At 42.5% G+C, this 20086-nt stretch overlaps 1 protein-coding gene and 1 pseudogene across 1 annotated transcript in view; both read right to left on the bottom strand.

The window, feature by feature from the left end:
* ANO2 (anoctamin 2) overlaps positions 1-20086 on the bottom strand; it is a 307510-nt gene that overhangs the window by 40317 nt on the left and 247107 nt on the right. Inside the window, exons 17-20 of the mRNA XM_011365894.2 lie at positions 14128-14239; positions 11844-11901; positions 11581-11681; positions 59-204 (exon numbers count right to left, since the gene is read on the bottom strand). Of these exons, the coding sequence (XP_011364196.1) occupies positions 59-204; positions 11581-11681; positions 11844-11901; positions 14128-14239 (417 nt within the window). The remainder of the gene's footprint in view (positions 1-58; positions 205-11580; positions 11682-11843; positions 11902-14127; positions 14240-20086) is intronic.
* On the bottom strand, positions 11057-11175 carry LOC111743592 (annotated as a pseudogene).

Raw genomic sequence — 20086 nt, 5'->3', positions numbered from 1 at the left:
CTCTCCCAGACTCCTTGTCTAAATCTGCCCCCAGCAGAAGAAGAGCATGAGATCTTACTCATTTCCATGTACTCTGGAGTCAGCCCAGTGTATGGTTCTAAGCTGTAGTCTAGGTCCCACTGCTCTGGATGCTTTGAATGGGCTGAGTCAGTTTCTCCAGGTTCCGTCTCATCTTTCAGCTTCCGAAATAGTTTCTTTAGCTTCCTGAAAAAGAAATGGACCAGTCACCAAAAGCCTCTAGAGGATAGAGTTAGCTATGCAGATAGAAAGGAGAAACAAACTAAATTTTGACATTGAAGTTATCTCTGATCCAAGAACACACAGAAGGGTACTAAGAAGACCAACTTTCTCTTAAAGACAACCTAAGGAAGTCCTTTATCAGGATAATAAAAGGCACCCCCAACAAAAGATCAAGTTCCTTCAAATTTAAAGACACTGAATTCTTCTTGCTTTTTGATAAGCAGCCCTTTCTGCCAAATACTGAGACAGTCCTATTGTCTAATAGGTGATATATCCACCCTCTCCATGGGGAAGAGAGGTTGTCCAGAAAATGGAAAGATGCTCTCCTCCAAGCTCAAACATTTTCAGGTCTTAAAAACATAAACAGCATCATCTTTTCATTAAAGCCAAGCTAAAGAGTATCCAGCACTGCCATGGGTTGAAATCAATCCCCTCCTGCCCAATTCGTGTGTTGAAGCCCTAACACCTAATGTGACTATATTTGGAGACAGGGCTTTCAGGAGGTAATTAAACTTAAATGAGGTCATAAAGGTAGGGCCCTAAATCAATAGAATTGATAGCCTTAAAGAAATAAAAAGGCAGTGATCTCTTTCCCTCTCTTTCCATCATGTCAGGATATAGTAAGGAGGCCATCAGTCATTTGCAAGCCAGGATGAAGGCCCTTACTAGAAACCAAACGCTGCCAGTACGTGATCTTGGGCTTTTCCAGCCTCTAGAACTGTGAGAAAATAAATTTTAGTTGTTTAAGCCACCTAGTCTGTGGTATTTTATTATGGCAGTCCAAGTAGACTAAGTCAACCAAATGGTCTAGAATAATAATAAGACGACAATGGTCCAGCCTCTCGGGGTTGGTATGAGGATTAAGTGAAACAGTGTTTACACAATCCTCAGCACAATTTCTGGACACGGTAAGTATTCAATAGAGGATAGTTATTATTATTTTAATATTAAATGCTAAAATATACAGAGGGTATAGTCTTTTCATACTTCCCATTGGTACACAATATAGAGAATGAAATTAGGTGAAAGAGCAAAATGTCAATTCTGCTAATCATCCTAAGAGAGATTTTCTAGGAGATAGTCTGGAAGAGAAGTAAGAGCAGAACACTCAGAATCATAAACTTGACGAGTTTAAAGCGATTTTGAAGTCTATGCTCCATCTAAACGCAGGAAACTGCCTCCGCGCTCCACACTCCTCACACAAAGTCATCTAACCCCTGTGTATCTATCTATTTTAGACCATCACTCCTGTTAACTTTAGGCATCTCATTCTGTTGTTAGAAAGTGCTTCTGACAGTTAATGGAAATCTAATCCTTCAAAATAACATTGTGATCAATGTCTGTTGAATATCATTCGCCATCTATAAGATGTAGTACAGTGTAGTAGGTAAAGTCTGATCTTTGATGTCAGAATATAGTTGTTTAAAACCTAGTTTCACAACTCACCAACTATAGGTTCTTGGGCAAGTTATTAAAAATTCCATAAGCTTCAGTTTCTTATTGATGAGAATATATTAACTAACCCTTAGAGTCAGTGAAAGGAGATAATCTATGTAATATGCTTCACTTAGGGCTTGGTACATGCTAACAGTTCAATAAATATATCTATCATTGTCCTATCATCATCATAATCATTAAAGAAGGATTTAAAGAATGAGTTGAGATCCACAGAAGCAGCAGTAAAACATTTCATAATAAAAAAGTAAAAATTTTGATATAATAAGAAATTGAGAAAAACTCTAAAGATAAGGCCTGAAGATTCTGAAGCCAAATAGTGTGGACTGCCTGAAATCTTATCTATTGAGTCAGGACAGAAGGGAAGGATAAAGAAAAAAAAATAAAAGAGAGAGAGAGAAAAAGAAGAAAAAGAAGAGAAAAAAGGGGAGGAAGGGAGGGAAGGAAGAGGAGGTCTACAACCAGAACTCAAACTGAGACTTTTCCTCCAGATACCAGTAATCAGAAATCTCAGCCAAATCTTTAGTAAAGAATAATTAGTGGTTTTAATTAAACATGGAAAATTGAATGCATGCATATATCCCTATCTACTTCTGAAATCCTATTAAAATGACATTGAATTAATTAAAAAATGTATAAAGCCACAAGGTTAAAGAAAATAGTCATGAATACAGTAGTGAATGAGAGATATAATGAGTATCTTGGAAGATGAATAGTGGGTGAAGGAGTTAGTAAAGCTATGATGGTTGAACACCAAGTGCTGACAGTAAAAGATAGGAGATAAAAGCAAGTCAACTCATGCTTCAAAATCTCAGGAAGGCTCAGGAATTGCAGACACCAGGTATCACCAAAGGCCATAGGTAGCAACTGGTCAATGAACTGTTTAAGGAAGAGTAGACCCTAATGTGCCTTTCCGCTCATATTGCCCAGGTAACTACCACTTCCTAACACCGGCAGGAGCAGAATGTTTATTTTGAGGAGAAAATTACCCAGAAAAACTCTAGATCTGAAATAAACCAAAGAAAATGATAGAAAGTTAAAAATCAATAAACTCTCAGAAAAAAAGAGGTACAAAAGACAAATAAATAGACAACGGGAAAGAAAAGAAAATTAATCAATCTAGGAACTACAACGTTTAATCAGGAAAAGACAAAAAAACAGTGAGAACAAAAATACAAAAGAAATATGGGGATATGTCCCAGAGGTGAAGGACATACATTTTCTAATCTGAAGGAACTACTTAGCATAATGATGAAAAAAAAAGGATTTCCACCAAATCACATCACCATGAGATTTCAGAACTCTAAGAATGATGAAAAGCTTCCAGGTCCGGAGGGACAAATATAGATTCTCTAAAAATTATTTGGAACCAAAAAGATATTAGAATTCTCAACATCAGTCCCTGACACTAGAAAACTTTAAAAAAATGTATTATCATTGAAGAGGCAAATGATTTTAGCATAGGATTCTATACCCAGCCAAAGTATACATCAAGTGCAAAGGCAGATAAAGACATTTTTCGCACATGTGAGGTTTCAAAAAAATATATGTTCTTCTTTAAATCCATTCTAATGAAGTTCTCATAGGATGAATTTCACCAACCAAGGATATAAAGCAATAAAGATAACAAAATGTAATACGGCAAACATGGAATCTAGCAGAAAAAGGTGACACAGGATCAAACTTAGATTGATACCTGTAGAAAAGCCTTAGTGAACAGTTTTTGTCTGAACAGGAGAATAGAGGGTTCCTAGAGGATGGTCTCCAAGAAAAAATAAATGTGACCAATGAGACATCTGATGTATTTAATGAGGTTGTCTAGCTGGAAAAGTGGACACTTAAACAACTGTTACCTATCATGTGTAATAAGGATTATAAAGGAGAAGTTCAGGCAATTATAAGAACATAAAACAAAGAAACCTGGCCTAAGGCAGAGGATGTTTTCCCTGAGGAAGAGATGTGTAAATCAACTAAATGATGAAAGACAATAGAAGCAGCATGGGAAAGAGGGAGAGTGGTGTGATGGGTGAAGGTATGTTTTAGGCACAGGAAATTCTTTGTGCAACAGCCAGAGGCAAATGTGAGAATGGCTCATAGAAGGGACTGAAAGGAGTTCAAAATGCTAGGAACATAGAGCAGAAGAGAGAGAGAGTGACAAAAGATAAGACTTAAAAGATAGTGCAAGTTCATGACATCCATGGCCTTGTAAGGCATGATATGCAATGGTTCAAGTGAGAGATTACAGTAGCAGAGTCTGGGACAATTGCAATGGATGTAAAGAGAAGTAGATTAAGACATGCCTAGGAGGTAGGGTTAAAAAGCTGGTGGTAAATTATATGTGGAAAGAGGAGGAGAATGAGGAACAAGGGTCTTTAGGCATGTGTGTGGATGGTGGTACGGTTTGCTGAGATAGTGAACACTAGAGAAAAGGTAGTTTTGATGAGGAGGAAGTGTTGAGATTGAGGATTCCATGAGACAAACAAGTAGGGATGTCTAGTGAGCAATTTTATACATGAGTCTAGAGCTCTGAAAACAAGTCCGGGTTGGAGCTCAAGATCTGAGAGTCATCATGGAGAGAACAATTGAAACCCTACAATGAGCACCACATGTGGATGGAGCAGAGTGGAAAACATATCAACAGTTAAGGGATGGATGGAGGGAAAGAAAGCTTCAAAGGGCAAGGAAGGGGCACACAGGAACAGAAGACCAACTGTAAGACCATGTGGCAAAGAAGGTGAGGGCAGTAGAAGAGCTTCCAGAAGGACTCTGTGTTCAGCAGTACAGCGCACTGCAGGTAGGTCGAAAATGATAAGGGCAAAAAGTAACCCACAAACAATTCTTATGAACCCCTCCTTCCCAGAAGTTTCCCTACTGCACATCTCAGTGACCATTTTAAAAGATTAATGAGGAAAGTCCCTCAAGAGCAGGATTTAACAGGAATCCTGTAAGTTGTATAACATACAGATGGGCCTTTTGGAAAACTTCGGATTATGATTCCGACCGTATGATGCACTTGCTCGTTAAAATAACTCCTTTGATGTTACCCCCTTATCCTTTTCATCTGCAATTTTTCCGCCCCTTTTTAATGACAAGTCTGAGAAACTCTGTCGGGAAAGCTCAGAGCCTTTCCTCTGCTTGTGCCCCATGGGCTCACCATGGGGAGTGTCTGTCACACCTGGGGCCTCCTGCTGGCAGGAATCTGGGCCCCAGGCCGTCCTCCACTGACCCCAGATCCACAGCTGCCAGCCTCATTAAAGAAGGCAGAACCAAGCCCTAAATGGGCCAAAGAAGACAAACACATCAACCTTTGAGCTATGTAATCCTTTTCACGACACCTGACAAGGTTCACATTTGCTCCTTAAACTTCGAATTCATGGCCAGATTCCACTGTATTTGAGGAGAACGCTGACCTCCTTTGCCTGTGATGGCTTTAAAGAGAGACTGTTTTATGTCTTAAAATGTAATATTTACCACATTTACCAAAAAAAGTGAAAAGTTTATAAAATCTTACTGGCTGTGTCCGGGGTTATATTATAGCTATTTTGGGATATGGTCTTATACTTTCAGTAAGAATAGGGGCAGAGGACATTCTGCCCGTGGAAGTACTGATCTACCTGCTCTGTCTCCTCAGACTTTGTCCAGGAGAGTCTGGCACTTGAAAAAAAAGTAGCATTTACCCTTTCTCTCTCTCTCTCTCTCTCTCTCTCTCTCTCTCTCTCTCTCTCTCTCTCTCTCTCTCTCTCTCTCTCTCTCTCTCTCTCTCTCTCTGACACACACACACACAATCCATCTTTCTGAATGATACAATGCGCATTTCCAATTTTGCTTAAAGGAATACTGGAGCTAAGTTCGATATAAAATTATAGCAAGGCATTGGGATGTGGTGTGTCACGTTTTAGAGGCAAAACACAGTTTGGATACAAAGTCTATCTTACACAAACATGTATGGAGAAAGGAAAGGCGTGGTACATGTGAGGGGGTGGGGATGAGGGAAATTAGTGGACTGGGGTAATAAATAGCATAAGATCAGAGTCTGCCACGCTGTTCGCCATACCTGCAGTCATCTCAGAAGGCACTATTGATGAGCGTTATTCTGGGGCTCATAATGTTAAAACTACCCGGCTCCTATTTGAAAAGCATATACTACAACTGTCAGGTCCCAGGACCCTGGGTGGTGTGAGGGGAGAGTCCAAGGCCAGACCACGCAACCCAATTTTATCTGTTATCATGTCTCATTAGTCCCAGAGCTGCCTTTAAAATGCCTGGTGCCTCCAGTTTTACTGCCTCCTGGGAAGCACTTTGTTTATGCATCTCCAGGGCATCTGAACCAGGCCTAGCAAAGGTAAGCCATGCTGCTGCCTGGTTGAAGATGGCTGGACAGAGCTGGGCTTCTGCAGTGGACCAGTCTGGGCATCTGCCACATGTAGGGGCGGCAAAGGGAGAGTCTGAGAGAGCTGGTGAAGCTCACCCAAGGTTCTGAAGGGTGGCTGTGCAGTATTCTTAGATGTGTTTGGTATCTGTGCCAGGCTCTTGGAGACCTATGAGATTAAGAGGTGATAATATTGCTGTAAACCAATGTTTCCCATGCAAAGGATACATTCCACTACCAGTTCACGTGACATCTTTAGAAGGTCTCTACACTTGGCCTTACATCTCATTAGAGCACCTAAACTTATTTCCTTTCCTGTTCTCTTTCGTTCCCTCTAACTGCAGTCAGGGACAAAACCAGATATGCAGCTCATAGGTCTTTACCACTTCCCCAATGCTTGTGTGCCTTCCTTGAAACAATGGGAATGCAGATCTTAGGCTAATGTCATTGTTAATAACATTCTGTTTTCACTGCATTTCTCTCTACCGTTATTTGCCACTCATGGTAACTGATAGTGTTAGTTTTCCATTCTCAGGAATGTTATGGATTTAAATAAAAAATGAATTCGTTAAGAGGAAATTAATATGTAAGTAGCTATTCAGGTAGATATGAGGAAAAGATTTTAAAGGTGGCTCAGAAATGACTGAAGATTAGGAAACAATGTTCTAATTCAAGAAACCTGCTAGACTGTAAGATCCTCAAAGTCATCATCATTGCATTTGTGGTACTTCCTGCAAGACAGATACAAACACACATGCGCACACATACACACACACATCAGGAATCTAATGAGAATGTTGTTTCCTCAAGGGGAGAGATAAATGATGGCTGACTGCTTGACCTAATAAAGTTCGATTAGATAGTCTTTAACATTTTAAGGTTTTCTTTGGAAGAATGTTAGAAAATTGCTCTCACAAGTAGATGATAAACACTATCGATAGTCAATCTTATATCTGTATAATCTTATATTTTGTACCCCAAATATTCTTATCTAGCATGATCACCTACCTAAATCCTCAGACTTATTTGCTTCTTTTTAAAAAAATCAAGTCTGGCCTCTGAGGTTACTCTTTGCCTTGGAAAAGAACTTTGAGGCAGGCTCTGAATGTACATGCGAGCTACACTGTGAACCAAAAGCAACCCGGCCAGGGACAGACAAGGAAGACTGTATTCCTCAGTTGCTCTTTTTAGTCTCGCTCCCTGGACTTGTAACACTTACAAAGCATCATTACAAACATATAAGCCAATAACACTCAGGAACACCTGGAACCCCCAAGAATGGTTCTTCCTTTCTCAGATAGTCATTATTTTCTATTTTCTAGATAGCGGAGCATACAACCAAGCTGTATTTTCACGCAACCACGTTGGATGCAAATCTTTCTAAATCTTTCCCAAGGTCACAGAGTGAGTACATTGTAAGGCCTGGATTTAAACCCAGGTCTGTTAGACCATCCGATCTCTGACCACAGCAATGTGCTACCGCCACCCAAGAACTAAAGACCACCGGGTCTAGTTTTTTATAATTTACACTAATCCTTCCTCATTATCAAGCTCAAGTGTCATTTCTCTTTGGACTATGAAAGACTCCTTTTTATTCTCTTGCTTATTTCATGTTTCTCAACAGTCATGCGTAAGGATGTTGCCAGGTGCCTGAACACTAGATTGGATGGACCTACTTTATTGAGAGTGGGTTCTGAGTAGAGAGTAGAAGATCCAATAATCATAATCATAATGATTTCATGTGACCAGACTCAAAATACATAGAGTTGTAAAGAAGTTTGAAGATAAAAGACCTAGGGTTTGATGGGAAAATTTTTGTTCTACATCCCTGAATTTAACTCTGTGATTATGTGGCATATGTCTTTTAGCAGACTAGAAACTGAAATGAGGAAAAATATTTGAAACAGAAATGACTTGTATTTGGAATCAGCAGTGACTAGTTTCACTGATGAGAGAAGAAGTTCACAGAATGTTAGAGCTGAAATGAGAGCGCCTCAGAGATCATTTTCATCAAGAGATGAGGACAGCGAGACTTACAGAAGTGACTTGCCCACAGCTTTATGAGTTACTATGCAATTGCCATCAATTAACTGTGTCATATTAAACACATCAAGCATAAACAAGAAAATTTAGCCTTCGAGGCAAACAGCCGTGTGTTAGTTTCATCTGTTATGGAGCTGATGGAGTTGATGGGTAGGGAACATGCCAACACACTGTCCAAACATATGCCTGAGTTCTTGCCTCTCATAAAGGCTTCTGGGTCCATAGTGAAAGAACTAAGTGGTAGAGCAGATGTCCAGGAATGAAAAAACGGGCATCTCATGCCCATAGGCTGTATACAATCCCATCCAAAAGCAGAACAATATACCAGAAGGGCGGTATCTTCCCCAGATGCTGTGAAGGGGAACGCAGACTTTCTTTTGTAGCAGTGGTGAAGGGGCTGGTCTTGTAACTTCAAAGGGGCTAGATGTGGTGTTGGTAAATCTTTTTTTGGTCTGTATATTTTCTAGCTGTCTATAATAACTGTGTTCTCTCTGAAATGGTAAACTCGAGAACAACAACCCTGTGTTTCGCCAGCTTTGCTTGATGAATATCGCTAAGTATCTTTCAGTCAGAAAGATGAAAACAGAGCACAGTTTCAGAGGGTTCAGTTTCTAAAGACTGATGATTTCCCAACTGATGACTAGACACCGGCTTAAGCAGGGAGGTGGAACAAGATGCCCAGACACCAATCCTCCTCCAAGAAAAGCACATACCCGCGGGCTACCTGAGGTTGTCCCATTGTGGGAGCAGAAAATCATCCTAAGAATTCAGCCTAATTAATGGTGGATGATGGTGAGATCTGTTCTGAGGACTGGGATGCAAAGTTTTACGAGGGAATGTTGAGGATTCTCATGCCTTGAAGTAGAGCTCTCATTGGAAAAAGAGTTTTCTTTCCAGGTAAACTAAATTTTCTCCATTATAACTTTAGCTCTGTAAGTGGGTTTCTGAGGAAAACCAAACAATAGCTTTCTCTGGGGACCTTTCAGACAGTTACAGCCCCACATCAAAGCAGGCAAGTCTGGGGTAGTTTCCTATAGAGAAAGGAATTTGATTATATATCCTCTAATGGTTCCATTCAACTCAAAGAACCTAGGATCCAGTGACCTTTCAATTGGTTTAGAGAGATTCCGGGCTCTTGTCCTTGCCATGACCCTGACAAGACTTTGATCAGGGAGTGGCCATCTCTATGAGCCTTACTTTCTCCATCTGTAGCACCGCCTAGGCCAGAAAGTGTTTTTGATGAGCCTGAGTCAGTCTGCTGTTTGTTTAGAAAAGATATCCACACCCAAGAGAAATTGTTTCTTTAAAAAAAAATAATGGCAGACTGTCTCATTACATACGATGGCAACAATCTTCTTTCCAGGGACAGACACAGCCTGGAAGAAACCCCTCTGCTTAGGATACCTTGACTCCTCCAAAATCCTTTACCTTTACTTACTCTGAATTCCAACAGAGTCTGCATCACAGAGAGAGCACCCAGTCACGTGCCTTCTATTTTGTCTCCCAAACTTAAAGTCTGAGCTCTGAGAAGAAAAGGGCCAATTTATTTATTTGTTTGTTTGTTTATTTATTTATTTAATTGCATGCAAATCTTGTACATAGGTTGAAAGGAAAAAAAAAAAAAAACGGACAGGCTGTTGTTATAGACTGAATGTTTTGTATCCCCTCCAAACTTATACATGAAGTTTTAACTTCCAATGTGATGGTAGTAGGAGGTGGGGCCTCTGGGAAGTGATTAGGTTTCGATGAGGTCAGGAGGACAGAGCCCCCTGATGGGATTGGTGCCCTTATAAGTAGAGGAAGAGACATCAGAGCTCTCGCTCTCTCCATATGCACACAAAGAAGAGGTCACGTGAGCATACAGTGAGATGGCTGCCATCTGCAAGCCAGGGAGAACCCTCATCAAGAACCAAATCTGCTGGCACCTTGGTTTTAGACTGTACAGCCTCTAGAACTGTAAGAAATAAATGTGTGTTGTTTAAGCCATCCACTCTGTATTATTTTGTTATAGCAGCCTGAGCTGATGAAGACATCTGGTTAAGTTCAGATTGCAGTTTTTGTGGGTATGGCTCTTTGGTATACAAGTCTCATCTTTTAAAATCTGAGTCATATGAGCCAGTGGTATTCCCTGCAAGCCTTTCTACAGTGTGGACAGTGTTATTTCTGGCTCTCTGACCCTTAAAGAATATTCTGTTAGCCACTTATTATTCTTAAATTCTTTTGCTTCTTGAATTAGTCAGAGTGGATCCCCATGTCCACAGCTAAGAACCCTAGCCAATAACATGAAAAAATACAGTTGGAAAGAAAGTTGGAAAGAAATACAGTTGGGATTAAACAAGTTTCTTTACAGGATCTCTATGAACCATTAATATAATGTGTATAGTCCATCTCCAAGAGGAAGATAGAGAGTGTGGCAGTATCTTTACCTACCCTATAGAGACTGATTATTGCATCCCAGAACAGTTAATCCTGCAAGGGGTTTGTAAAGAACTCCAGGCCTGGTACAAACTGTCCATCCTGTTTTCTTAAACTGGCCCAGCCTATAAGTGCTACCCTTGGCCATCTCTGTCATTCCCTGGCTCTCTGATGCTGGGCTGCCTGAAAATGTCCCCTGAAACAGATTCTTCTTTAACACTATAAAGCAACAGAAATAAAGGCAGAATAAGCAACACTTTCTTTGATCTGAAGGTAGATTTTCACTTGCTGTATCTTCTTTTCTTTGGGTCTAGTGCCTGTGAGTAAGTATATATTTTCATCACTATCTCAATGCAAAACCTAATTGAAAGTCATTCTTCTATGAAATTTCTCTCTCTTCACCTGGGAGGAGAGAGAGAATCCATGTGAAAATCCATTCTGTGTTTCCCCAGCAATGCATCCTTCCCCCTCCTAAGATCATATATTCCAGTTTTTTAGAGATCTTTCTTTTTCTTTTTCTTTTTCTTTTTTTACCACCTACAGCACCTTGTCTTCCTAGGTGGTCTCCCATCCAAGTACTAACCAGGCCCGACCCTGCTTAGCTTTCGAGATCAGACGAGATCTGGCACATTCAGGGTAACATGGCCATAGACTAGAGATCTTTCTAAATGGCTGTATTATGTTTCAAGCTTTCATATTCATGTATCCACCATATTGAAAGTCTCTTTTACTTATTCACTGGGAGAACAGATAGCATTAAAAATATTAGGCACCTTGAGGTCAGAGATACCTGATTTCATAGCCCTGTCGCTAACTGGTTATGTGTACTTAATGAAGTGCAGAATCTTTCTGAGGCTCAAGCATCTCGAATCGGATTGGCAAACAAGGCTTGTGGGAAGAGCCCTGGCTTTTGGGGAAAGTTATTGGCATATAGACAGAGCAGTAAATAGCCAAGCTATCTGAGAAGAGGAGAGGCCATGGAAATCCTGCTGAAAGACTGGCCCTGCTGAGCTAAGCTCTGACAGCAAGCAGAGAGATGAGAAGAGTTCATTACATACGGGACTCCGATCTCAAAGATGTTGTTCTGAATCAACTGCTTCCCCAACATGATGATGCTGAGCTGAATGCAGAGCTCCATGAGGCAGCCCCCAGGAGCACACTGCAGAGAGGAAAAGACAAAGGAAGGAGCAGTTAGACCAAGTGAGCTTAGAGAACCAACGGTGTGAATCCAGTCATGCTCAAGGATAAGGATGGGGCTGGGAGTGGCAGGTGCACCTACGCACCACTAGCCAGGCGGGAAATACCAGCGGCTGTTACTTGCCTCTTCCATGCGGTAACCATCGAACACATAAACATAGCTTCCAGGTCTTCCCACAAACCTGAAATCAAGAAGTATAGGAAGAGTTAGGGAAAGAGAGAAAGTCAGGGATGCTTGAGAGTATGCCTTCAGAGGAATAACCACTGCCCAGCGTCCCTCTTGAAAGTGCTGGCCAAGGCAGGTGCTAAATCACCCTATTATCAGCTAATAATCACCTATAACACCTAGGGTTCACCTCCATAAGATAAGGGTAAGACTGGGTCTAGTGTGGGGCTGGGAAAGTCACAGGGCACATGTGCATGTATGCGTGTGTGCGTGTGATAACTTCTGAGCCTAAACACAATGAAATTTGAATTCTCTCGAAGTGTACTGTATGTGCATCTTCGTCCCTCAACTAGTTTCAAGAATTGATTTCTGGTTGCAGCTCCTTGGTGAGCTTTTCTGATTTCCCAGGAAACAAAGGGTGAGACAGACGAAAAAGTTCTAAGTGGAAACTCCTGAGATCAGAAAAGAAAAATTTAGATTTCTTACTGAAAATATTCAAAAGAATGGAAGCAGCCTGCCTCATTCCTCTTTAAAGCAGTAATGATTTTACTGGGGGATAAGAAGAAGGCAGGTGAGAGAAGCAGAGAGGTCAAAGTCAATCATGGAACCAGACAGGTAATCAGAGGAATCTCACTTATTTGAAATGTCATGCCTGTGTCCACCTGTTAAAATCATACTCATCTATATAGGGCTGAGTTTAGACCTTTCCTTCCTGTGAGGTCTTCTTGTCTTTGATCATCAAATGTTCCCCTCACACTTTCTTTACATCTTTTATTACATCACTTTTTGGAGATAACAGGGTGCTTATTGCCAAGACTATCTCTTTCTCTACACCATAAGTTTATCTAAAAGTTAGGACCCTATTTATTTTTTGCCTAGAATATCATATGTGTGCCATTTGTTATTGATAATAAATCTAGATAGAAAACACCAATGAAGTATCTACTCATCAATACGAATAGTTTCTCTGCTACTATATATAATTTCATGAGAGTCAAGGGCAGAAATTCTGGGAAAAGGTTGTGGTTTTTGGCAACGAATACGTTTATAAGAAATTATCAAATGTGGATGATGACAGCTCTTGCCATCGATGTCTGCTTGATGAGCATTTAGTTCTAAGGAAGCTTTCCTGACATAGTTGATGCGTACTGGGAAATTTCCTTGAAGGTAGCCAACTGATCTAACCACAAAATATATTTATCAGAAGCGATTTTACATCCAGACCTATTGTATAATGAAGAATTTGACTGGCCTTTGTTGCTTGTTCCTGGGAAGAGCCTCTAAATCCTTAGAACTTCCCAATAAGAGTGTCTTTGTTATTCTTTGTAGGCTCTTGGAACTATACCTAAGCTTATGCTAATGAGATCACTCAAGATGAAGAAGACCAGTCCAGAAAGATCAACCATGTGATTAGAGGGTTGGGCCTTTGCACCATGTAATAGCACCCTGCCCTCAGGGAATGAGGGGAGGACTGAAGATTAAGTTCAATCATGTGGCCAATGATTTGATCAATCATGCCTACGTAATGAAGCCCCAATAAAAACTCTCAACACTGAAGCGTGGATGAGCTTCACGGTTGGTGGTATACATCAGTGTGCCAGGAAGCTGACATGTCCTGTGGACCTGAAAGTTCCTGTTTAAGACCCTCCTAGACCTTGTCCTATGTGCCTCTCTCATTTGCTGGCTTGGATTTGTATCCCTTCGCTATAATAAAACTATAATTTTAAGTACAGAACGTTCTTGAGTTCTGTAATTTGTTCTAGTGAATTATTGAACTTGAGGGGTTACTGGTTATAGAGGTTATGGTCTAAATCATGAGTGGCCTGAGAACCCCAGAGCTTTGGAAGTGAGGGCAGTGTTACAGAAGACTGTGCTCTTAAGCTGTGAAGTCTGCACTAAGTCTGGGTAGTTAGCTTCAGAATTACATTGCAAAATCTAAGAGCCACTGGCTAGACATGAAATTCCCTCCTGCCTCATCCTCAAAGTTGGGAGACACAAATTCTTTTAAGCCTTTCAGGGCCCAGAGCCAAATCCCTGTAGAGTTTCCCTACTTATCAGAATCTGGAGATGCTAACACAAAATGATTTAGTGTTAAAACCACTGCTTCATGAACAGCCAGGTGGAGGTGGAGATGGGGAATAGGGCTGAGGATGTGAACTGACAATAGGGACCGGCTGACTCTAGTGGACGACCCAGACTTCGTGACCAATTTTCCCTCCATATATGGCACTAAAATACTCACCTCCCCTTGAAAAAGGCCACATAGAAGATGGGAGAGTAGGCATTGACAAACTTTAGCAAGAAAGCTTTGAGTATCAGGCGTTCTTCAAAAGTCTGTTCTGTTTTGGGGACCTCTGAAAGAGAAGAGCAAAGCTGGTAAGACCGAGAGACAGATTTCTCACCTCTCCAGAGTTATGACCCTGTCACGTGAGTGATTGTCTCTCAGCTTACTCCTGCAGAGGAAGACCAAGAGACCCAGCTCTCTGGCACATTAGAATAGAATTCGTCTGGGAGGTCCCAAATGGTTTGCCAGGTAACATGAGGCTACAGAAGGTCCAGAGTACATTAGATCATCACCTTCTTCCTACACTTCCCTCCTTTCATCCATTCAAGCAATGGTTTCACATGTGCTCCTCAAAGAGAGGTCTGAGCAAACTGAATTTCCTCCCAACAACTTTGCTTCATCAAGGGAATTCAGCTCTTACCTATATAATTGCCACTTCCATCATATTTTACTTGAACGAAAGTCCTTGATGAAAAAGGCTTGTTAAGCACTGAACTAGAGTCAGGAGGCAGCGAAGACGCATCTCGGGCACAATGGCATTGCTTCTCTTTCTCTCTCCACTTTTAGCAGGAGAGAGTATGTCCTCTGGGCATGTTGAGACATCTTTCATTCACTCACTCAAATGATGAAGGATCAACAAGTAAGTAAAAGAAACACAACATGAACCTAACGTCTCAAACTTAGGGGTCCCAGTGTGTTCTACCAGGTCCAAGCATTGGAGTCAGATGATGTTCCCCAAAGGACGCTGAGAAATGCAGATAGAAATCTCACTGATGCCTTGAGAAGACTCAATACCCAGGAGATGCTCCAGTGAGCACTGTGCAGAGTGCTTACTGGGGTCCCCACAGACCATGACAAAGAGCTTGGCGATGGAAAGAGGTTACAGGGCCACACTCCAGGGACATAAGGGAAGCACTAACCCTGTATAACATGCACTAATAAGTACAGCCTGAAAGTGTGCTGAGCACAAGGCCCAAGAGCCAGGGCCATGCCGCCCAGTGAGTTCTGTGTCCAGATGAGACCGGTGTGAGGACGTGCCTGACATGTCTGCCCACCTGACTCACAGACAGCTTTTGCAGGAATCATTAGCAAAGTGGACATGGGATCCTGTTCTAGGCCCTGGAATGCCATTCACTGATCCATCTCCTCATGTACATATCCTTCACATCTTTTAACAACCAGATCAAATGTTACACACAATCTCCTTCCTGAAGTTCTCCCAGGTGCCATTGGCTGGTAGTAACCTCTCTCTGTTTTCTTCCCTAGTATTTTATATTTTTCTATATTAATCACTTACATCCATGCCCTTTAAAAATCACAGTAATAGTATCTTTCATTTGTTGTCTGTGTCTTCTTTTGGGTTACCCTCTAAGTCAAAGATTTGGAAGTGGTTTATTTGGGAGCTGCTCCCAGGAAGCTTGGTGAGGGAGTAGTAGGGGGTAAGACAGACAAGGGAGGGAAGACAACATGGATAGGTTCATGAAAAGGTTAATGCCACAGGCCACTTGGACTCAGTCCCACTGGGGACCTTCTAAGAGACTGTGAAACACATCTCAGAATCATTACACTGAGGAGTGAGCAAGCAGGAGTCCATCACTGGTTGAAGGTCACTGCTGGCCTTGACTCTCTGGCACTTAAGCTTGTCCTGTGCACAGGCTGAGCATGCACCCCACAGATAGGATGCCCACAGGCAGAGAGCCGCAGCGACCTCCGGGGTGGCTGAAGAGATGTGCGTGTTGCACAAGTGTGTCTGCTACAGGCTGCTGCTCTGCAGTTAGGGTGTCACATGTGGGTGCATGAGTCTGTGACTTCATTTCATCCTCACCTACCTATGTGAGGGAGGTATTACATCTCACTTTTTTGAATGAATGGAACTGAGACCCAGAAAGGTTAGAGCCTTCCTCAAGATCACGTGGCCAGTGACAGAGTTAAGATGTGACCTAGATCTGCCCAGCTCCAAAGACAGTTTTTACTACACTACACTTCAAAATTAGGATCTTTGATTAAATAATGTTTACATTGCATATTCCCTTTCACCTCCTGACCCTCCATCCCCAGGGTAACATAACACACCTAAGAAATATTTGTCACTGTTCAGCTCACATTTATTGAGGACCAGCTATGTGCCAGGCACCATGCCAGGATGAATGAAGACCTCACCACTTCTTTTAAGGAGCTGCATTTGGCAAGATCTCTGTGAAAGCCTTTTGCAAACTGCCAAGTCTCCTCCAGATTCTCTGTGAGCGATGAGGTATCATCTCCCGTCTAATCATGGCAGGGGAGGGTCTTAGGGAGCAGAATGCTGCATATCTATGATCCGCTTTCCCACTCCTCATTCATTTGCAACCCTAGAACACAGTCCTGTGTATCAGATGATGCTCAACATCCAATCATGAGCAGAGCATTGCCAAGGAGACTGTCACTGGCAGACCTGAACCCTGAGGACCCATGGAAAATGGGAAAGCTTAGAGACCTCATAGCATTACTATCACAAGTGTGATTCTGCCTTGATTCTCCCTAAGGCTGATAGAGTCCGGGGAAATGAGAGTTACTCACTTGTCCTAGTCTCCATAAGCCCCGAGAAACATGCTATCACTCCTATAAACTCAGCAACACTGAAAACTGGTTCACTCCCCAAGCTTCCCTTCACCTTGATGACTACTTTAGTTCACTGATGTTGGCAAACAGTCCTAGAGGCCCTGCAGGCCATGCTGAGCCTGACAGAGCACCCTGTTACCCTGTTTGTGGCTCAGCTGGTGTGGAGGGGAGAGATTATTTGCTTGTTTTGTTTGCTTACAGAGATGGCTCTAGGTGCAGACTTTAGCATCAGACATATTTGAGTTTAAATGCAGAAGATAATTAGAGGTGTGAAGTTATATAAAAGAGAAAATGGCACCTGCCTTATAGGGTTGCCCTGAGGACATGCTGGGAATGCTTATAAGGCACTCAGCCTAATGCCTGGCATGTGGTTGACCTCAGTAAATGACAGCTCCTACTGTCACCATCATTGTCACCATCATCGTCATCCAGGTCCAGCTGCCCTGCTTTTGACAGCACGGTTAGGCTGTTCATGGCCAGATGTTAATACACATGTCTAATCTCTTGAGATTCTGGGCATCAGTTCCATGTTAATTTTCTACCAGTCAATGGTGAGCATGGCTGATAAGTAACTCTGCGGGCACACAGCTGGGAGAGTTGAATCAGCACAGCTCCTGTCCCCACCCCTACGACCCCCCCGCCCCCCAACCAAACTTCCTGAGGTCCTCCAGGCAAGTGTAGAAATATCGTTGCCTGCCAGGGAATCTGGAGACATTGCTGTAATTCTATAGGAGAGGAAGCTGGACAAGTCTATCACGACAGCCGTCAGCTGGCAGAGAGCTTTGTGGTTCTCTCCTTCCTGCCACGTCTGGATGGACACACATACAGCCCAATGAGATATAAGTCCTGGCCAACCCGCAACTGCCTCTCTCAATAAGAATTTGGATGAGGATTTGTCCTTACCATTGACAGTTAACATTGCCGCTTCTGTTACTTCCTCAGTTTATGTCTGTTAGGAAAGCTCCTCAGATCTCTAACCTCTCAGGCCTTTGCCCTCCTTGCTACGAATCCTGCCAGACAGAGGTCAGTATCTCCCTGCTGACTGACGGGTATCAGATCCTCCCCTGCCTTAAGACACACACCCACATCTTCAGCCAGATTCTTATTCTCCCCGACTAAAGGAAACAATGCTGAGGCCCAGGTGGAATGCCTGCCGTCAACATCTAAGGTCACTTTTAGTTTTAAAATCTCATAACTCTGAACTCCCATGTGGCTGTTAACCCGATCACTTTCCCCACTCCATCCCGCTCTGCCCTTACCATGGACAGTTTGAATGGCTTTTTCACAATGAATATAGTCATAGCTGTCACCAGATATACTCTACTATGCACATTTATTGAATGAATGAATGAATGAATGAATGAATGAATGAAAGGAAAAAACATTATTTAGAGCAGTAGAAATTTTTTGTTATTTCCTAAAAATTCCCTGTCACATTCCAAGGAGGGCAAATCCTGAGGAAAGAATTTTGCTTGCTGAGCAGGATAATGCTCATTAAGATACAAAAGAGGGGCAGCCAAAAGAGAGTTACACTTCCCTACATGAGACACCAGGTGAGTGTGCTGGAAGTAGATGCAGGTCTCAGAAAAGCCGAGAGCCAGTGCGATGAGAGGGAGAAGGGCGGAGAGGGAGATGAGGGTGCTGATGCTAAAGAAGAAATTTAAGTGACAGGCTGGAGAGAGGGTTGCGAAGAGACCCAGCGGAAATTTTCATTAACTTCCATTGTCGGATTGGTAGTACAACGACCTCATTTGCCTCTCCATGGCATCTTCAGCAAAGATTCTTTAAAACCTGCTTTCCTTAACAGTGCTTGAAGAATTCTGCATTTGTTCTTGGGGGAGGGATGTGCCCAAGGATGAACAGAGACTGTCCATGACCCCTGCTCTATCTGGGTTAAAGATGGAAAGATTGGAGGAGGGGAGAGAGGGAAAGGGAGAAGGAGAAGGAGGGGGGGAGGGAGGGAGAGAGGGCGAGGGAGAGAGAGGAGGGAGGGAGGGAAGGGTGAGGGAGGAGGAGGAGGGAGAGGGGAAAGGGGGTGCAAAGGAGAGAGGGAGAGAAGGAGGAAAAACTTTTTAGTAGGAATTTAAGCCTCTGCCCAGTGTGCCTGAGGCAGCAAATTCATCTCATGTCACATGTCATCTCCCACTTTTAAATACTTTGTAGATAAGAAAATTAAAACTGATGTCACCCCGAAATAAGTAATTAGGTCTGAGGAGCTAAAAATTTAGAAAACTTATAAATATAGCTAGAAGGGGATTAAGGATGAGGTATGGAGAGGCACATGTCTTTGATTTTCATTTTATAATCCCCTTTGAACTATCTGTACTCAGATCTCCCAGTCCCTACAGGAATTTCCTCCAAGGTCTCTGGAAAGACAATCCGGAGTTCTTTCAGAGCTCTTTGCTCCAACTGGAAATGAATGGCTCCCTTCCTCCGTGCTGATAAATCACGGGCCTAGTTATTTTTTATGAGTTTTATTTTTAAAAACAGCCTTTTCCTATGCTATTAGGGCCATGAGCCACCATAAATAATGGGCATTTCCAATAAATAATCCAAATCTTCTTGATAGACCACTAAATCAGCTGGGTGCTCCCACCTCAGAGCTCTGTGGCCATGTCGTGGGCTTTGCTGAGCCTTCTGGGAAAAGAGGCCCTCAGGGAACACCTCACAGGAAGGGAGTGAACTAGGGGAGGTGGGAGCATCAAAGCCTTGGAGTTCCACAGGGGGCTCTCCTGCCTATGATAGAGATTATGTGACTGAAGAAATAGAACAAATTTTCGCAGAGTCCACTTGGGATGATGTCTTCTGGACAGGTAGGGCAATCTGCACTCAGGCTACTGAGCGGGACCCCCTCACAAGGTACAAACCCCTGAAGAGGTCTCTACCTGAGCCCCATGAGAAAATGGCCTAGCCTTCTTGTGCTTCGTAAGCCTTTAGATTTCAATTGCTACAGGGATGTAAAGGAGGAAAGTCAACATGAAGAGAGTACGAGTAGGCAGAAGGCAACCCTTCTCCATCCTTTCTATGCTCCTGAAATCCCAGGGCCCCCAGAAAGCCACCCCAGGTTGATTAGAGGCCATCTGAAGGTTTCCCATGCTCCCAGCATGGGAACAGAAATAGGTTTCCAACAGAAGGCAGACTCAATCTAGGACCAGGAAGGACAATGAGATAGAATTCCCATGCAGAGCCATTACCCACCCCTTCTCTTGTACGTGGTAAACCTCTGGAGCATTGCGTCATGAAAAAAAATACTACAAATGGCCCAGCTGTACATTGCCTTGGAAAATAATTAATATGAAAGCCCGAGTCAATCCCAGGG

This window comes from Pteropus vampyrus, unplaced genomic scaffold (genome assembly GCF_000151845.1).
Source record: "Pteropus vampyrus isolate Shadow unplaced genomic scaffold, Pvam_2.0 Scaffold116, whole genome shotgun sequence".
NCBI classification, from domain to species: domain Eukaryota; kingdom Metazoa; phylum Chordata; class Mammalia; order Chiroptera; family Pteropodidae; genus Pteropus; species Pteropus vampyrus.
Note: the sequence above shows the minus strand (reverse complement) of the source record. Positions and strands in the feature narration are given on the sequence as shown.